This window comes from Brachyistius frenatus, unplaced genomic scaffold (assembly GCF_029030835.1).
Source record: "Brachyistius frenatus isolate BFR_SWC_R1_liver_20210118 unplaced genomic scaffold, ASM2903083v1 Contig_42, whole genome shotgun sequence".
In the NCBI taxonomy this organism is placed as follows: Eukaryota; Metazoa; Chordata; class Actinopteri; family Embiotocidae; genus Brachyistius; species Brachyistius frenatus.
The window spans coordinates 1413075-1432118 of NW_027210641.1; the positions used below are offsets into that span (position 1 = coordinate 1413075).

At 41.4% G+C, this 19044-nt stretch overlaps 1 protein-coding gene across 1 annotated transcript in view; it reads left to right on the forward strand.

Moving 5' to 3' along the window:
* Nucleotides 1-2807: 2807 nt before the first annotated feature.
* Nucleotides 2808-19044, forward strand: part of myo3b (myosin IIIB) — a 62353-nt gene continuing 46116 nt past the window's right edge. Inside the window, exons 1-8 of the mRNA XM_069702430.1 lie at nucleotides 2808-2890; nucleotides 6407-6587; nucleotides 8686-8820; nucleotides 9370-9474; nucleotides 9723-9822; nucleotides 10424-10500; nucleotides 11208-11353; nucleotides 17457-17522. Of these exons, the coding sequence (XP_069558531.1) occupies nucleotides 2808-2890; nucleotides 6407-6587; nucleotides 8686-8820; nucleotides 9370-9474; nucleotides 9723-9822; nucleotides 10424-10500; nucleotides 11208-11353; nucleotides 17457-17522 (893 nt within the window). The remainder of the gene's footprint in view (nucleotides 2891-6406; nucleotides 6588-8685; nucleotides 8821-9369; nucleotides 9475-9722; nucleotides 9823-10423; nucleotides 10501-11207; nucleotides 11354-17456; nucleotides 17523-19044) is intronic.

The window sequence follows — 19044 nt, forward strand, 5'->3', positions numbered from 1 at the left end:
CCTCGTCCACTCGCATGTATGACATTTGTACCCACAGCTGACAATAAATATATTTTTTGTTATAGGCACAATTGAAGTAATTTCCAGGAGATCTGAGTGCTGCCGAGAGGAGACTGAATCTCCTGATGCTCGTTTTGATTCGGGTCCATTGAGCTCAAAGATTTCTTTCTATACGGGCTTCTCTGCCGTCTCGGTCTACTAATGAGAGCTGTGGAGGTAAAGTGGCTGTTATAATACAAACGCCTCAGACTGACCACCAGAGGTCTCAGTTCATTAGATCTCAAGTCTGAAAAGGCAGAGGTCATCGGATGATGACCTTCATCGACAAAATCTGTGACACTTTCAACAAAATATGACTTTATATACAGCTTGTGTAAAAAGTAAAACATTATTTTCACAATCTACATGAATATCAGTACCCACTACTGGTGCAAGAGCTTGTGTCAGTAATAACTGGCAATAATTGAGCAGCTTTACTCATAAAACAGAATGAAAACTATCTGAAGTTGAACACAAGTAAGCGTTATTGTTCTGCTCGCTTTCATCCGACCCGCCCGCGGCCTCCGCTGACCTGCTGCTCTGAGGGGAGTTTCGGTGCCACGTGATCGAGCATTTGCGGGCTAATTGGTTTGAACTTGTTAAACTAGGGAGGCCCTCTTGGTAATGACCAATGGTCGCACAAAGCCTCCGTTTTCTCCCAATTAGGCCAAAAGAGGGAAACGAGAAGTAGAGTGGAGGAATTATTCCGGGTAGAAACACACCGAGGCTGAGCGACTAGTTTCCGACCGGGAGATGTTCATGTTGCAGGCAGTCCTCCGGCAGGCATCCCTGGACATTTCCTCATTCACAACCTGTGCAGGTAAGTCTGCTCAGACCACTGAAGGCGACATGAGGTGATATTGGTCAGATAGTTAACCGCTTCCGGTCTGCAGGCCAACATGCTCAGGTGTCTCTGCTCTTAATAATTCAAGTCCTTTTACGGAGTAAACAGGGAAATCACTTTGGACATATTGCTATGGACGGTAGGCTGCACGTAGAGATCATTTCTATAAAGCAGTGTAGTTGAATCACACGGAGGTGTTGATCCAGATATGAAATCAGTTGTGTTGTCAGTGATCATCTGATGTCTGAAACAGTTTTCCTGTGTTGCAGATGGAAGAGATGGAAATCCGGAGGCAGCAATATCAAGGTATGAAATCTGTTTCCTCATCTGTAGACCTGCAGAAAATACACAAGCCTCAATCTGAAACTTGTCTGCACAGCTTTAATCTGCTGCCATTACACTTAATTCATTTATAATGTCAGTGAAATATTCTACTTTAGTGTTTTTAATAGCACTTTGTTTGGCTGCACATCAGCAAACATTCAAAATATTGCTTAAATAGGGAGGAACATGTAAACTTTCCACAAATACAAATTCATTACCAGTAACAGACTTGATTCACGTCGTTGGATGAGCAAGTTATGGACGATGACATAATTCTGACATGATAAAAAAAAAAAAAGTATCTCCATGATGTAGTTCTGCAGCAGATAGAAGAAAAGTTTTTGGAGATGATTGGCTGTAAGTCATAAACTTATTAATCAACTTAATTTAATCATCTCAAAATGCCATGCCCCTAATTTTCTCTCACAAAGCACACAATACAGCGTTCAGATAAAGTAATGGATCACAAAGTATTTCAGACCATCACAACACTGTGAGTTTATAATTGTTGCATTGTAAAAAATAAAGTGGTAAATATCAAATAGTATTGTCTAACATGAACTAATTGTCAACTCACTTGGTTCTACAAATTGAAATTAAAGGGAAAATTTCAATTAATGCAGAGGTCAGTATTTCAAATAGAGTAAAAACATATTTTTGAAACTTTATTTTTGGTTAATAAATATTTCTTATTGAATATTAATAATGAAGTTATTTAGTCGGAATTAACACTTAAGTTTATTCTACATCATAGAAGTCTTTGTTCTGTAATCACCTCACAGTTCACGATTAATTAGAAATTCAAGTATTACTCAAATCCACTAACAATTTGATAATCTAATAATTAATAATTACTACCGTCATATACTTTCTTACCGGTTGGTTATTTCAAATCTCTTTGCATTAAGAGCTCCACTTTCCATATCAGTCAGTTTTCTTGAATTTGCATAAACAGGAGCTGCTTGTTGTACAGCGCTGTGCTACATCACATCACAGTAGCACAGCTGTGCTGTTTGTGTTTGTGATTACAGAGATTAATTTATAACTGTGGTTTTTAGATTGATTACGTTGATGATGATGATGATGTTGGCTTCCTGTTAATTAGGTTGATGTTCTGAGAGTTCACTTGGGGATTATTAGTGATGCAGGTGCACTGCTATGATTTAAAGTTTAGAAAATGTCCGGCCGTGTGAGACTTTGGTCATCCAGGGTGAGAACAAGGGCGTCGTGCTTTAGGCCTGGCTCGTGGCTCGTGGAGGTTTACTGCAAAGCCTCTTCACATCCCCTTAAAAGGGATTATAGTTTTTTTTTCTTTTTTTTTTCCTCTCCACAGATTTACCAACGGGTTTACCATGTGGAGTTCCCATAAGGCTTTACCAGAGAGGGGGGATTGTGTGTGTTTGATGGAAGCAGAAAATTAGATTACTCAGTTTCACTTTGCAGTGTTTCTGCTGCTGGTCGCTTCATCTACAGCTGTTACCTCCTCGAACCTTTACTTAGAGTCTGCATTAAGTACCTCACCAGCAAAGGAGGAGCAGGGAGGGTTTTTATTACAAAAAAATAAGCAGCATTTCACCAGATTTATACATGTATTTTGATAATGTTGGATATTTTTTACACTATTTCTCCGTGTCAGAGCGCTGAGCAGCATTTTGAACATCAGATACAACATCTTTTTTTCAGGTATGCTGACGCAGTTTGGTAAACAAAGGGTAACCTGAGCGTTGCCATCGCGGATCAGTGGTGTCCTGTTCTTAAGCTGCACTCCTGCATGTCTCCTGTCCCTTTAAACAGGACTGTTAAGTATTTTCTTAGCTTTACGACGGTGAGACAAAAATCTATTTAAACAACGAGCCAATTGATGAGGCCACCTTTCATATCGTGTCATATTGTTTTGCTGTTATTGAAATCTCTGGTCGACGTCTGCTTATTTTTGTGCTGTCAGTTATATCAAAACGCTGTTTTCCAAACGGGGAGGAAGGTGCACAGACCGCAGCACAAAAATATGAAGGGGAACTAAATCTGCACTAATCGGATTTATTGTGTAACACCATCTAAACGAGAGTACTGTGGTGCCAACAATGCTGCTAACAGTCCGATTACCAAACATGTCCTTAAAATTAAATGCAAGAAAATGTGTTAAAACAGTAAGTCTGTATTCCTGTTTTAGTTCAGTGGATTCCAACCTTTTCCTGACCTGTAACCCATTAAAGGGGCTGTGTGGACGGTCTAGTGGGCCTCAGTGGTGAGTTGCATGTTCTGAGCCATAATAACGTGGACGGCCGTTTCTGAAGCCAGTGTTCGGTTTGTCCCTTCTGGGCTCCCGTGGATTCATGTCACTGCAACACGGTGAGCTCCACAGAAGAGAACCTGCTATAACAGGAGAGTCTCTGTGCATTCAAACTTTAATTTTCGCAACAAAAACCATTAGAAACATGCATTAAAAAACCAAACTGTCCATGTTATTGATCATCTTTTTACAAACGGTCAACTTGGATTCTGTTGTTACGACTGCAGCCAGTTGTCGTTTGCCAAGTATTGTTAAAAATGTTACCAATGTATGCGTTTGTGAGGAGAATAATATCTGAGAGATTTTGTTGTTTTCTTCAGGTTTAAAGCAGAACACGCTAAAAATGTCTGGAAACTACTGCTTTATTAGATCCCCGGAGATTTGAACTCATGGCAACAGCAACATGCAGTGTTGTGTTTTCAGGTGGAATAATGTATTGTTGTGAAAGACAGATACAGGCTCAGTAATAACTCTGAGACAATGAGACTAAACAATAGAAATACCTGCATATTTGTCGTCTCGTATGCTCACTGTAACCTTGTATTATGGGAATTATTATATTATAACATAGCAGACACGAAAAAACAGAAGCTCTGGAGATGCTTCTTATCCTGTTTTTATCTTACAAAGACTGCAGCATCAAACGTTGTCTGACTGCAATCATGTGAAGCGTCGTAGCAGCAGCTTAATGTGTAAAGAACATTATGTCATGTGACCGAGACACCGGGATGAACTTCCTGGTTACCTGCGTGCCACCTGAGATGCTTCATATCAGGCACCATTATGAGTGGCCACATCTGCCACCTGAATATTTAACACAGCCGCAGATCAGGTTGCAGATTACTCGTAAATTATTAATCCCTACAGATTGGCATGAATTAGTCGGGAGCTTTTTGGTGAGGCAGCGACAAACACTTTCACAAAAACAGGTACGAATGACTTGTTGCTTTGTGACTCGAGCTTTATTGATCTTGGATGAATAATGAGTTGATGCCTGTGAGTGAATTACCATGTGAGTTATTTATATGATAGTTGCAGATTGCTGCTAGGAAGTGAACGCTTTTTTCACGAGTGCTGTTATAACCTAAAATAGTGTTTGACTGATCTGATGTTGAAGTGTGTTTGTAGTTGTACTTTTGTTTTGGTACCGTGTGCTTTTTTTTTTTTTTTAAAGGTTTTTCACAGATAGTTGTGCAATAAATAACAAACAATTATCCACTGAGATGTTTGTACATTAGATGATTAGATATCAGCCGCATGTGGTCTGCAGCCACACATCTGCCCTTTTATTATGTTATTATATAGAAATCACAGGAAAATCTTGATGTTTTTCCTGCCGGTCATCAGAGAGCTGCTGTCGAAGAATACGAGCCGTGTTATAAATGTCGGTGAAGACGTCCCGGCAACAGGTGACGTTACAAAACAGAGTGACAGTAAAAGACGTCGAGTGAACGGCCGTGTGACGCGTTATTCACAGACAGTTTAAGATGAAGATTAACCTCCGAGAAATCAACGATGTATTATTAGAGTGAAGAGGAAACGGCTCCTCGGGATTTATTTCAATTTGTATTTAAATGTTTGACATAAAAATGCTCAATTGTAAAAGGTGACTCTGTTCTTCTCCTTCAAGGACACAGTGAAGGATGAGTTGTATCGGTGCTGCATATTTGAGCGTCTCCACAGAACAGTGTTATATCCATCTAATATCCACCCGCATGCCGTTGCTCACGCTACATGCACGACCGCTCATGAATCTCTCCTCGTGTGTGCTGCGGCTCCTGAAGGTTAAACATCAGTCAACGCTTTTGCCATCAATTTACTGATCTCCTCAAAAAAAGAAGAAGTAAAACCTTCCCCTTCCCTCTCTCCGGGTCACACGACCTCTGTGATGCATAACAGGTTTACGACGAGAGGAGCAGCTGTGAGATCGTAAACAAACATCCTTCTCCATTACATTTATCTGCAATATGTGTCATTTTCTAAAAATAGGAAGCATGTGTCCCAACATGGCAGCGTCATTTCCAATCCATCATGTTATTTTGTTTCAGCTGTTTTGACACTTAATGCTTTGCATCGTTGCTCTTATATGTTTTGTTTTGTCAGAGAATCGTCACACGTTGACTACAAGGATGATTTGTGTCTGACCTTTTCCATCCCTGTTGATCACTAGTCCTTATAACTGTGTCATAAGATGAAGACAGGTAAATCACCTTATATAACACTTTACAGAATAATCATGTGATTAGACTGTTAGTTTGGAGGTGTGGCGCCGGTTCTCTGTTCATTCAGGACAACGCTCTTCCAGTTAATCTCTGACCAATCCAATTGATCTTTAGAAGATTGCTGTTAGTGGCCAGTGACAAGGTCCCTGTGCAGAGGGCTAATTCAGTGGCTCTGTCCTCCGGAGGAAGCAATAGGTGTGGGTATATTATGATTACCAGAGACTCTTTAGTTGTCATTTTTGTCAGTCCTGATGAGTCAGAAGAATATAACACTTGCCATGTAAGTAGAGGATGGTCATCTCCACCTGCAGCTGTCGGATTTGTTTTTGCTTGGATTTCCTGCTTTAAAGCTGTTAAGTGGCTCCCCTGGTGGATCTGGTCGTTCCACTGAGCTGAAGGAAAAGGCCTCTGGGAACAAACGCTCTGTGTGCTACACCTACGCAGGTTTATACATTTTAATTAGCCGCTTGTCTGCGATGGTAGATGGCAGACATGGTGTTTGTCTGCCTTCCTATCTCAGTGTACAGGTCTGACTCGGTTATTTACAACAAGCTTTCTCTTTGCGGGACAAAGTATTACGCATTAGAAAGGGATTAACATTCCTATTTGTTTTCATTTAATTGCTTTTGATTTTATGTTGGTCTGACACAACATTGTTGATCAGGGATTGTGTTTATCCTCCAGCAGCTCCCTGTATGGACTGTACCCCTACAAGCCCAGCATGATCGGCCTGGAGAACCTGGGCGATCCCTCGGGGAACTGGGACATAGTGGAGACCATCGGTAAAGGAACGTATGGCAAAGTCTACAGAGTGACCAACAAAAAGGACGGCAGTCAGGCAGCAGTCAAAGTGTTGGATCCAATAAATGTAAGTCCAGTGTTTACTGGGGAACTTTTTACAGAGTTTAAAAACTCCTGTTGCTACTTGTTGTGTTAGAAGAGTTGACACGGTGGATGATTGAGAACCAGCCACGGCTGGTTTATGGAAAAGAAAAGTACTTTTAGTGTTTAGTAACTGTTAGCATGGTGAACACAGTAAACATACCTTGCGTTAGCGGCGTTATCATAAGCAGCATGTTAAAGCCTCAAAGCTGCCGTGTATTAGTACAACATTAGTACAACATTAGTACATTAGTACAACATTAGTACATTAGTATATTAGTACATTAGTACAACATTAGTACAACATTAGTACATTAGTACAACATTAGTACAACATTAGTACAACATTAGTACATTAGTACAACATTAGTACATTAGTATATTAGTACATTAGTACAACATTAGTACATTAGTACAACATTAGTACAACATTAGTACATTAGTACAACATTAGTACATTAGTACAACATTAGTACAACATTAGTACATTAGTACAACATTAGTACATTAGTACAACATTAGTACAACATTAGTACATTAGTACAACATTAGTACATTAGTACAACATTAGTACAACATTAGTACAACATTAGTACATTAGTACAACATTAGTACAACATTAGTACAACATTAGTACATTAGTACAACATTAGTACATTAGTACAACATTAGTACATTAGTACAACATTAGTACAACATTAGTACATTAGTACAACATTAGTACATTAGTACATTAGTACAACATTAGTACAACATTAGTACAACTCTGTTTTCTGCTTCACTGTCTTGCAAATTGTTTATTCAACACTAGGATTTATGTCGTGTCCCTTTGGAGGGTCCCGACCCCTAGGTTTGGCACCACTGTTTTAACTCGCGGTGTGTTATTGTCATACCGGTTCATCTCGTGCTTTTGCTTTATGCCACAGGAAGGTATAAGATATAAGTAAAAACAGCTGATCTGTTAGCATCACCTGAGAAGTCACCTGAAAGTTAAAACATTTTTTATCACTGTAATTGTGAATTACTGATCTAATGAGCCTGTACCTTCTTCAATGTTTATTATTTTCAGGTCTCTTTGGGACTGATTGTTTTAGCTTCGACGGCTACCTTGTAGAAATAAAGGTTATATGAAAATAAAATGAATGCAAGGCCTTAAAATGTAATAAATTGAATAGGTAGTTCCAGGTTTTGTGGTTCAAACACTGATCTGACATGGTGGGACTCCCCACTGTGCCTTTTTATTGTTGGTGTTAGTGAAGGAGAACCAACAACCATTTATTTCTGACAGTTTTCTCATGACAGAAGAAGAAAGCGAAGACTAAAACCATTGTGTTTTTCTTTGTAACTCTGTGACTTGTCTCAGCATTCAAGCCATTCAAACAGAGTAAGTTGCCAGTACTTTTTCCTCCTTTCCGTCTTGATGCAGTTGTACTTGTACTTGCTCCCGTGATATATATATCAATGTCTCCCCATTTCATTTATTTCCTGCCATGTTAAGTCTATAACACACTCTTGCCAGGAAGTGTAGCTGCTGCGCTGGCTGTGTCCTCGCTGTATATCCATTCATTTATCTGTGCGATAAGGACACTATAGACTTTGCATTGGCAGCATATTGTGGGAGTGAGTTGGTCTGAGGCGTGCCTCTGATTGTGTCAGTGGAGCAATCCCCACCCTGGCAGCGCTATCCACCACGATGTTCCCCTGATGGCCATGAAGATGAAGCTGCCTCCTCTCCCATCCTTCTCCCTGATTAGACCGCTGACACGATCACTCAGACATCCAGGAAGAGAAATTCTGCGTCTCTGACTGTTGATCTTCCCTCCCGCTGAGATTTACTTTGATAGAAAAGTGCTTCCAGAAATAGTCGAGCACAGCAGCCCGTCGCTTCCTTTTGCTACTGAGTTTATAATCCTATCTTTAGGTTTCTAATTATAGTTGCTACCTGGTTTTCTGCTGCCAGTGAAATTGAAACACAACCTAAAAATGTTTAAGCATAAATGTAGCGTTCATTATGTGTCACTCTATTGTTTCATCTCTTGCATTGCTGTGTTTGAACTGTGTTTGTTTGCTGGTGCTGTTTAAAGGATGTGGATGAGGAGATTGAGGCAGAGTACAACATTTTGAGGTCCTTGTCCAACCATCCCAACGTGGTGAAGTTCTACGGCATGTTTTACAAGTCAGACAAACTTTCCGGTGGACAACTCTGGCTGGTACTTGAGGTGAGCTCTTCATAATGTATATTTCCTTCATTGGTATAAATGCAGGAGTGCTCTTCATTTGTTTCCTAGTTGCAGGTCTTATAACCTTCCGTTGTATATAACTTCTATATTGAAAGACGAGAAGACTGATGTGTCAGCGATGCTAGCCTTTGTATGGTGATGTGAACAAGACGAGCTTTAAAATATTCAGGAAGAAAATGAAAAAGAAACAAACATGATATTAAACCTGGAAGACACACAATGTTGTTTTGGTGGGAAACCCTGAAAGTAAAGATAACTGTATTTGTTCACATGGTACCTTGAACTGTTCCTGTCCTCCAAATGCTGCATGTTTCTGTATATGATCCAAAAAAAGAGGTTTCAAACTTTGTTTGTATTGAAATAGGCCTCAGTTTGCAATGACAACCCACCCACCTGAATGTTGATGCTATCGTGCTGCCGTATGATGCTGCGTTGCTCTCTAACTGGTGTGTGTGTGCGGTAGCTCTCCCAATGAATCATAATCTGGAGTTGTGAGTGATCACTGGAGTTTCTCTGTCTCCCTCCCAGCTGTGCAACGGCGGCTCTGTCACAGAACTCATCAAAAGCCTGCTCATGCGAGGCCAGCGTCTGCAGGAGCCCGTTATCTCGTACATCTTATGCAGTGCCCTCTTGGTAAGGCTGCCTTCTGCAAAGCTGCTAATGTTTGAGAGAAGGTGGGATGCAAACATGCAGAGCATGCTGGGGATTTATTTTCAGCAGAGGAATTATGGCAGGCGGTTTATGAATGTGTCTGTCTGAACACTTCTTTTATACAGTTTGTACTGCTCCACTTTTAATGCATCTTATTCTAATTTATACTAATGACTAATAACTGTGATTCATGCTCGGCACCTTCTGTTGTCTGTCCTCTATTTTAAAAGGGTCTCCAGCATTTGCACAACAACCGGATTATCCATCGCGACGTCAAAGGCAACAACATCCTCCTGACAACCGAAGGAGGAGTCAAACTGGTTGATTTTGGTAACGATCGTTCAGAGCGGACACGTAGCCCAATCCAATCCTTTCTCTGCACTGCATTGTTGTGAAATTAGTTATATTTGCCATGTGACTGATCTTTGGGAAGTGTCAGCAGCAACATCCCTGCGACATTGTTTGTGAAGGCAAACACAAACGCAGGATAATTCATTTCTTGTGCTCCACACTTTATTCCTTTTCTCACCATAACATCTTTTTATTTCATGGACCGTAGCCTTAACCCAAGGCTATTATTGCTCATTTAAATTGCATTATTTGATCCTATGCATATTAAAAGAAAGCTGCTATGGCAAATGACTTTGAGTCACCCCCAGGCATGTTTATGTCCTCTGTGTCATGGAGATGAAGTGGACTCATGCTGATAAAAATCTGTCCTACATAATTTGAAATGATTATAGCCCATTATTATTACTGCTTGGCAGGTTGCCACACTAAATTATATGCCAAGATTTATTGATTAATTCAAACATTTAGTGTCTGCTATAAATCCTACTTTTACTCTTTGGAAATTCACACTGATAAACAAACTACAGTGAGATCTGAATCTTATTTGCTTTGGACTTGAATATATTAAAATGTTGTTCAGGTGTTTCCGCTCAGCTGACCAGTGCACGACTGCGGAGGAACACATCGGTCGGGACGCCGTTTTGGATGGCGCCTGAGGTCAGAGTTCACTCACACATCTTAATCTCTGTTGATGTTAGCAGTAAAACATGCACACGTGTTTTACTGTACTATAATTGATTTTAAATGAGCAAAGTCTGATATGTGTTACACGGAGAGAAAGCGCCTCCGTTATTTCAGCGTGACTCTCTCCTCTGTGTCATTGTGTATTCCCCTCCACGGGTGCAGCTCTTGAGGTCGCCTCAAGGTTAATAGCTGGGAGTCCGCGGCCCCTCGGCTTACTCTTTGGCAGAAATGAGGTGCGGTGATTGGGCTGGTCGGGAGGGACCTCAAAGGCAATTAGAATAAACTCAGCTGTAAAATGTAGCGTCAGTTACAATTATTGACTGTGGAAAAGAGAAGATCATATCAGCAGCTCCTGAACTGAACTGGCTTTCGGTGTTTAAATGAGCCGTGAATATACACGGCTGTAACTCTGCCAGATTTTGGGCTGCAAGTAAGAGAGTGTGATAACAAAGAATGAACATTCAGCTTTATGATCCTTTAAAATATAATGTTCTTTAAATTATTAGTCAGTTCCTCAGAATATTGTACAGTTTTTATGTAGATTCTTCCACTATAAAAAATGGATTGATCTCACCCCTCTGGTAGATTTCCTCACCTGCTTTGAGTAAAAATGGATCGTAGGACTCGATCACGGTCTAAATGAGGTGTTCAGGATGCTCCCTGTTGTCTTGTGTTACCAGGTCATAGCCTGTGAACAGCAGTACGACTACTCGTATGACGCCCGCTGTGATGTGTGGTCTCTTGGCATCACAGCCATCGAGCTGGCGGACGGAGATCCCCCGCTGGCCGAGATGCATCCAGTCAAAGCCCTCTTCAAGATCCCACGGTGAGTCCAGTAGAGGGCGCTAACACCACACTGCTTTAGGCAGCCCACACTCAAAGCACTTCCTTCCCCCCTTTTAGGAGGACAATGGCAAACTGAATTTAAAAGGAAAAATGACAATGGCTCTCACCACAGTTGGATCTATTCTTTATTAGGACTTGAAATTTAGAAACTAAAAAAAGCAAACTGGATTGTTGTGGTTTGATTCATGCTTCTTGTCGTTGCTGCATTTTTCATCTTGCCTATCTGAGAGGCAGCATCTGCTGAATAATCAGTGTTTCAAATCTTCATCATCAAAAAACGCAGAGGTGTTTGGCCTTAAAATTACTGCCGTGATTCAATCTGTAAAAATATTCACTGCTGGAAACAGTGTGTGTCTGATGATCATTTGAGAGCTTAGTGGCTACACGCGGTTGACCTTTTGTTATCAGCACAATCGTGTAATTATCTCTCAGTTAGGTAGAGATATGCCCTTCTGATTGCAATTTGCATTGGTGATTAGCTCCATTCACATTGAGATGAGGCTGTCACCTCCTCCCCGTCACAATATTATCTCCTCCCTGCCAAGACAGAGCAGCGTGCCTCACGTAGCAGGAATTATGGGAGCTAACGCAGCATTTCATCAGCTGGATTTGAACCAGAATGTAAAATAATTATAAGAGAATGTATTGCTGATGGTAAAAATGTTCCCAGGCATTCACATTAAAACACATCGCCTGCTTTTTGAGTAGATGTTGCTTTGGGGTTTTGTTTTTTAGGGAAAATGTCAAAAAGCAATCTGGAAGTGAATGAGCGGTTTCAGTCAAGTTGTGACCGAGTTTCCTTTTGAAACAGCAGCTGTAATCAAAGGGGACATTCGCATTGGCCTCGTCAATGTTCAACTCTATTTCATTCCTCCAGATTTCTGAAACTCTTTGACTTTGTGTTTAACAAGGATGCTGATAGCGTTGGACATTCGTCTTTAACCGACATCGCTCCCTCTCTGTTCCAATCAAAATATATATTTTGGCCTTTTGGGTGTGAATGGGGACTTTAGAGGTTTAGCGGTCGTGGTAGAAATCACAGTGAATGCGTTGAACCATGAAATGATTCCGTTAACACGTCATTTATATCAAATATATTTTACCCTGTCGCTGCAGCACGGCCGACAAAACCACGACGAAAAACCACTCTTTTTTGAATCCCGTATGAATTACTCTCTAAATAAGGAAATTTGTTCCACCTTTGTGTCGTCGGTGGCGGCGCAGGTGATTCATGATGAAATCGGAGAGATTTATCCTCGTAGGTCCTGATGACAGCAGAGTTGGAGATTTTTCCTTGCAATTTGAAACGTCACAAACCATTACCACAGGAGCGTTTCCTCACGTACTGACCTTGGGTGCCACGTGTTTTATTAAACCCGTGTAAGCACTAAAACATGCAATAAGCATTTTCATCATTTTGATATTTTACAGTTGCACACAGTAATGTGTTTCCAGGCTAAAGGTTTCACTGTCGTGTAGTTAATCTTGTCTGTATCATCCATTTCATCAGTCTTCCTCTCTGAAACACGTCGCACGCTGTTTTATACGTGTTGCTGTTGCTGGACATTCTCCCGAGTCAGGCTGAGGATTTAATGGCTCCTGGGGAGGGCCAAATAAACACCCAGCGCTATCACCGCTTTGACACCTGGGGCAGCAGCAGATAGCCATGATGCCGCTGTTTTGGTTGTGCTGCGGGAAATCTGCACAAGTGGAAAGGATTCTCGTCCCGGCAGGCTATAAACGATAAGAGAAGCTCTGATACCTGTCAGACGGGACGTTGATGGGCTCCGTGAATTAGGGTCACCTTGGCACGTGGTCCGTTTGTGTTTCAGAAACATCGGATGCTTGATGAGTTGTGACGTTCTGTTGATTCATGCACGTGTTTAAATCTCAGGTGGATCGTTGTTGTTGTTTTTCTTAAATTGAATCAAAGGTGTTTGTGATTTTTTTTAGTTTTATTTTTTTTCCCACCATCACCTGTTCTTCATAATGAAAAGTAATTGAGTGTGTTACAGTGCGTATGACAGATGTGTGATGTTCACGGTGACCATGACTGAAGGTAATGGAGCATGTCAGAGGGCAAAGTTGTAAAATCATCAGCTGCGAAATTAATTACAGATACTCAAGACAAAGATGGTCTTTGATATTTAATATGCGGAAAGGTTAATTGCTTGAGCCAGTGTTCTCTGTGCTGTTCGGCCCCTCGGTGTCCATGTAAAGTCAAACTACAGCATGTCAAGGATCGAGGCAGCGAGCAAAGACGTCCAAGGTTGTGTGTATTGGTCCAGATCCCCGTCGATATGAGCCACGTTTTAAACAGCGCGTCGGAGCACAGACCAGAACAAGCGAGATAGAAGATGAAGTAAATGATGGCTTGTCAGAGGCAACAAAGGCGAATGAAAACATGAGGCGGAGGGAGAGAAATCCAGACTAGTGTGCTGCTGAGACGGTTCTCATGGAAAAAGACCCAGAGGTATTGTCAGTGGAGCAGAACAGCCAAGGAAGAGGAATATTAACACTATTTCTGGTGTTTCTGACACAGAATCAAGTCTTTAAAGAGGTGAAATATGGCTTTTTTTATGTGTCAAATTTGATGTGAAATTCACAGAAGAATAACTGCACATTTGTTTAACATATTTTTTTAGATTCTTGCTCAAAGAGTGATAGTGAAAAAAATAGGTCTAAAAAAGTCTCCAGACATTTTAGCAGCTGTATTTGTGAGGCTGTATTTAGGCTTGAAGCTAAATGCTAATGTCCCTGTGCTAACCATAGGCTGCGTATAAAAGGTGGACGTAGCCTCCGGGACGTCACCCATCCCGTAGGTTTCCTGAAGAGTGATTCTGAAGCTAATTGTGCGTGGCTCCAACCGTCACCATCCTGGTAGTGCCTGACTCCGCCTACCTCTCCAGCTAATCCAAAACTGGTCTCCGAGGTGGTGCGTGGGAGGAGCTGAGGCCGGCTCAATAAAGCCTGATTTCTGAAAGCAGCACTGTGGAGAGTCTCTGTGTGTGTGTGTGTGTGTGTGCGTGTGTGTGTGTGTGTGTGTGTGTGTGTGTGTGTGTGTGTGTGTGTGTGTGTGTGTGTGTGTGTGTGTGTGTGTGTGTGTGTGGGGCGGACTAATGGCTTAGACATGAAACCAACTGGAACAGCATCAGTCCGTCACTCAGAGCAGTCCTGCTCTAAATGATGTGTAATTTTAAGCTTCAATACAAAATACATGGGTCAAATACAGAATTGTACAATTGTTTGTTACTGGTAAATACGCTATCCAGACCAAAACCATTTCTCTACCAGTATACATGTTTATTTTTCTGTAGAGTTGGTCATTGTCACATGGGGGTCAGCCTCAAGTGGCCACTGGAGAAATTGCAGTTTTTGGCATTTCCACGTTGGCTTCATGTTGGTGCTAACATGCTGACATATTAAACATTGCAGTGATGTTTAGTAGTATGTAGATTAGTAGTAAATCATAAAGCCGAGCTGAGGCTAAAGGGAAGGTCGCTTGTTTCGTAAGTATTTAGTCAATTCAGAGAAATTGAAGACGTCATTTGAAGATGAGGAGATCACCAGAGTCAGTGGGACACATCAACTAGGCTCTACAGACATCTGTCCGAAATGTCATGCCCATCCATCCAGTTGGTTGTGAGATATTTGTGTGTGGACCAGAGTTCAGGGTCGACCAGCAGACAGACAGACGTTACCATCTCTACATCCGCGCCGCCAGCTTAGCTCAATATTCACTTCTGGTTGATCACAATTAAAAAGCTGTCAGATTGTTCTGTCGCAGCAGAATTCCATAAATAATGCTGATTTTGAAAACTGTGCACCCGACTAACGCTTCTCTCATCAAACTGCTTATTGTTACTGTGAAAACCTGCCGTCATTTACAGGAAGTCAAATCACCTTCTTATTTTCTACTTTGACATTTTATCCATCTAAAAAAAAGTGTATTTGGATGGAGTGAAGTAACCATAAACCCTAATGCCCCAGACTTCCCATTATCAGACAGTCTTGACCTCCGACAGGAGATCACTGGCTGCTTGGATGACTTTCCAATCATGAGTAAAGGCTTTAATATCGCCACCTTTGATGCAGTTATCTCACTGCTCTCTCTGTGGTGTCATGGACTGCAGCTTTGGCAATGTAGCCGCCAAGGACATGATAAATGTCGCAGTAGTTCTCTGTGTTCATGCATGTATGCTCAAAGAAGTGCCGGTGCTGTGGCTACCGTGATGGATGAGCTGGAATTGTAAGTGTGTGGTCCATTCGCTGGATAAGTCTTTATCTTGGCCCGTGTACTCATTCTCTGTGAAGCTTACTGTAAATGAAGGCAACTGTCCTTCTGTTTTAGGAAACCAGAGCCCTCTACACTACGTCTTTAAAGAAAGAAAATACATAAATCTTGTTCTGGTAATTATAAATCTTAAATGCCGTTTTGGTTGATTTGTGAAATTTGAAGGACGTCACTGTTTACTTCTTGTTTTCAAACTGCACGTACAGGTTTTGGTGAAAGGCCGGCCACTTTGTCACAGACCACACTTTGTCTGGCAAAGTACTAGATTTATATTTCTGTAATGATGATGCTTATAAAGATATGCACTCTTCCCAATGTTTGTTTGATGTGTAGAAGTGCAGGGGTGTGTGCAGAGGTTTGAAGCATTTCTTAAGTGAGCTATGGCAATGTTGAATTAAGTGCTACTTGATGGATTGCTTGAATGAAAAATAACAGTGTTTTACATCCTATAATAAATGGAGGAATTATAAATTATGCATATCAAGCATCATATTCAAACATTGCAATGGCCTGATTTTTGTCTTTTTCGTGGCTTAGTTGCAGCTGTCAAGAGCTGTTGACACCTCTCTGATTTTTGCCTCAATCCACACTGACAGTACAAGCACTGCCTGGACCTAAATTTGAATAAGCCATTTGTGTTTACAATATGAGCCAGCACTCTCACAAACACTGCAAGAAAAAAAAACAACCCGGCCTGAATTTGCAAAGCACAATGAGCACACTTGACAGTGTTATCAGCAGTGTGCTGCTATATTGACTTTGTAATGTATAAGCAGTGTGGTACAACATCAAGGCGAGAATGTGTCTTCAGGCTCATATTAGAGGTTGCATTGAGGCAGTCAGTTACTGGCTTTGATCTGCACTTTGGAAAGGATTGCCTGTCTGAATTCTTATCAAAGACTTGACTAAGTTAGAGCTGTGGAGAATGACAGATTTTGTACCCTAAAATGCCCCCATTTTTATCTAAAAAAAAAAAAGAAGATGTTCAATATGAAGCCGTTTAGTGTTTCTGCATCGACCTCTAGTTTGTTTGCATAAACTTTTATTTTTTTTTATTCAAATCACCCCCCCAACACACACACACACACACACACACACACACACACACACACACACACACACACACACACACACACACACACACACACACACACACACACACACACACACACACACACACACACACACACACACACACACACAAGTTTAGTCTTGAGATTTCCTATTCCACTTGTCTGACAGCTTTTGTGAAACAACAGGCGTGAGCTACTCCCCCCGTTAATAGATGCCTGGACCAGGTGTGTGACTGTTGGCCCGACGGTGACAGAAGCTTCAGCCTCCAGCTGTCAGGCCGACAGCTCCTTGTGAAGACGACGGTACTCGGGCCCTGCCCGGCCTCGGCTCCTCACACAGACCTGCCTCCTGTCATCGTGGGCACTTGAAAAGTGTTAGCCTCATTATAGATGGACTCCGTAAATGCTGCTGACAGAGGTATAAGTAGCTCCCATAACTTTTGGCTCCCCATGGCAGATGCTTGCTGCCAGCCAGCGGAGGAGCTGTTATCATTTGTCACTTTTTCTGGGCTGCCACAGACCTGGACCCCGACCAGCTCGTCCTCGCGCCGAAAACTCTCACAGGAGTCTGATGGTCACGCTCTGCTTGCCAGCTAGCATTTGTCAAGTAACTAACTCAGGAGACGTGCTCAAAGTCTGTCCGAGTTACAGCAGGGATCATGAAATCTGAATAAAAGTCTCATTTGCTGAATTTTGTTGTTCTTGTTTTGTTTCAGAAATCCGTCTCCCACATTACGAAACCCAGAACAGTGGTGCAGAAGTTTCTGCCATTTCATCGCCCAGTAAGTCTCCTCTAACTTCAACCTGTCAGCCTTTGTCTGCCTTCAGTCTGAAGACATTGTGTTAAAGCAATTCTTTTCCAGAAAGGGTTGTGAAAGCACACAGTAGACAAAAACACTTCATTCAGCGACCATCAGCAAATTCTGGAAATGAAAGTGAAAGTGAAACGAGGTTGGCCTCCTCCACGGGACAATGATCCAGAGCAGACCTCAACCTGGAGACATATGCTGGAGCTTTTGGAGCGGCTCTGTGTGTTGATCTCTACGTACAAGACATCCTAAAAATATTCCACAACTTAAAAGAGGGAAATTCATAAATCCCAAAAAGAAAAAGGAATAGCTAGCTACTAAAAGCATTTGAAGCTGTGGTATTGGTCTAACGGGGAGGTCACACGGTACTGACGTAGTTGTTCCCGATCTCATGCACATGCCAAAATAACAGTTTAATTTCTGGGCTTTCATTTACTGATATTCTCTTTAAAAATGAACAAAATATGCTGTTTGCTCAAATTGAGGCTAATTCTTCTAATTCTAATTTGAGAAAAATGTTATATTTGAACATGAACTTAATATAAATAGACTTGATAATAGTCTGTTAACATGTCGCAGAGACAGAATGATATTTAAACTGTGAATGTCGCTGGGAAATAATGAACCACAAATGGACATATTTAACTTATTATCCCAAAAATCAAGCTGTAAATAAAATTTTTTTGGCTGCATTGAAATATATTTTTGTGCCAACATTTGTGATGAGTATTGATATTATCAGCTGATCCATCGGGCTCAATTTAAGAATAAAATATTTGTGTCTGCAGCGCAATGATTGACACTTTGTCGGTGGCTCCGGTTGGTTCAGGTTGGTTCAGGTTGGTTCAGGTTGATTCAGGTTGGTTCAGGTTGGTTCAGGTTGGTTCAGGTTGGTTCAGGTTGGTTCAGGTTGATTCAGGTTGATTCAGGTTGGTTCAGGTTGGTTCAGGTTGGTTCAGGTTGGTTCAGGTTGATTCAGGTTGGTTCAGGTTGGTTCAGGTTGGTTCAGGTTGGTTCAGGTTGATTCAGGTTGGTTCAGGTTGATTCAGGTTGGTTCAGGTTGATTCAGGTTGATTCAGGTTGATTCAGGTTGGTTCAGGTTGCTTCAGGTTGGTTCAGGTTGGTTCAGGTTGGTTCAGGTTGGTTCAGGTTGATTCAGGTTGGTTCAGGTTGGTTCAGGTTGGTTCAGGTTGATTCAGGTTGGTTCAGGTTGGTTCAGGTTGGTTCAGGTTGCTTCAGGTTGATTCAGGTTGGTTCAGGTTGGTTCAGGTTGATTCAGGTTGGTTCAGGTTGATTCAGGTTGGTTCAGGTTGATTCAGGTTGGTTCAGGTTGGTTCAGGTTGGTTCAGGTTGGTTCAGGTTGCTTTACTGTCTGAGGGTTATAATGAGTGACTCAAGTCATTTCAACTTTATGTCGTATTTGTCCAGAATGAATTCCTAAATATTTAAATAAAGCTGTTTAATCAGACTAAACTGAACGTTAGTCATTATCACA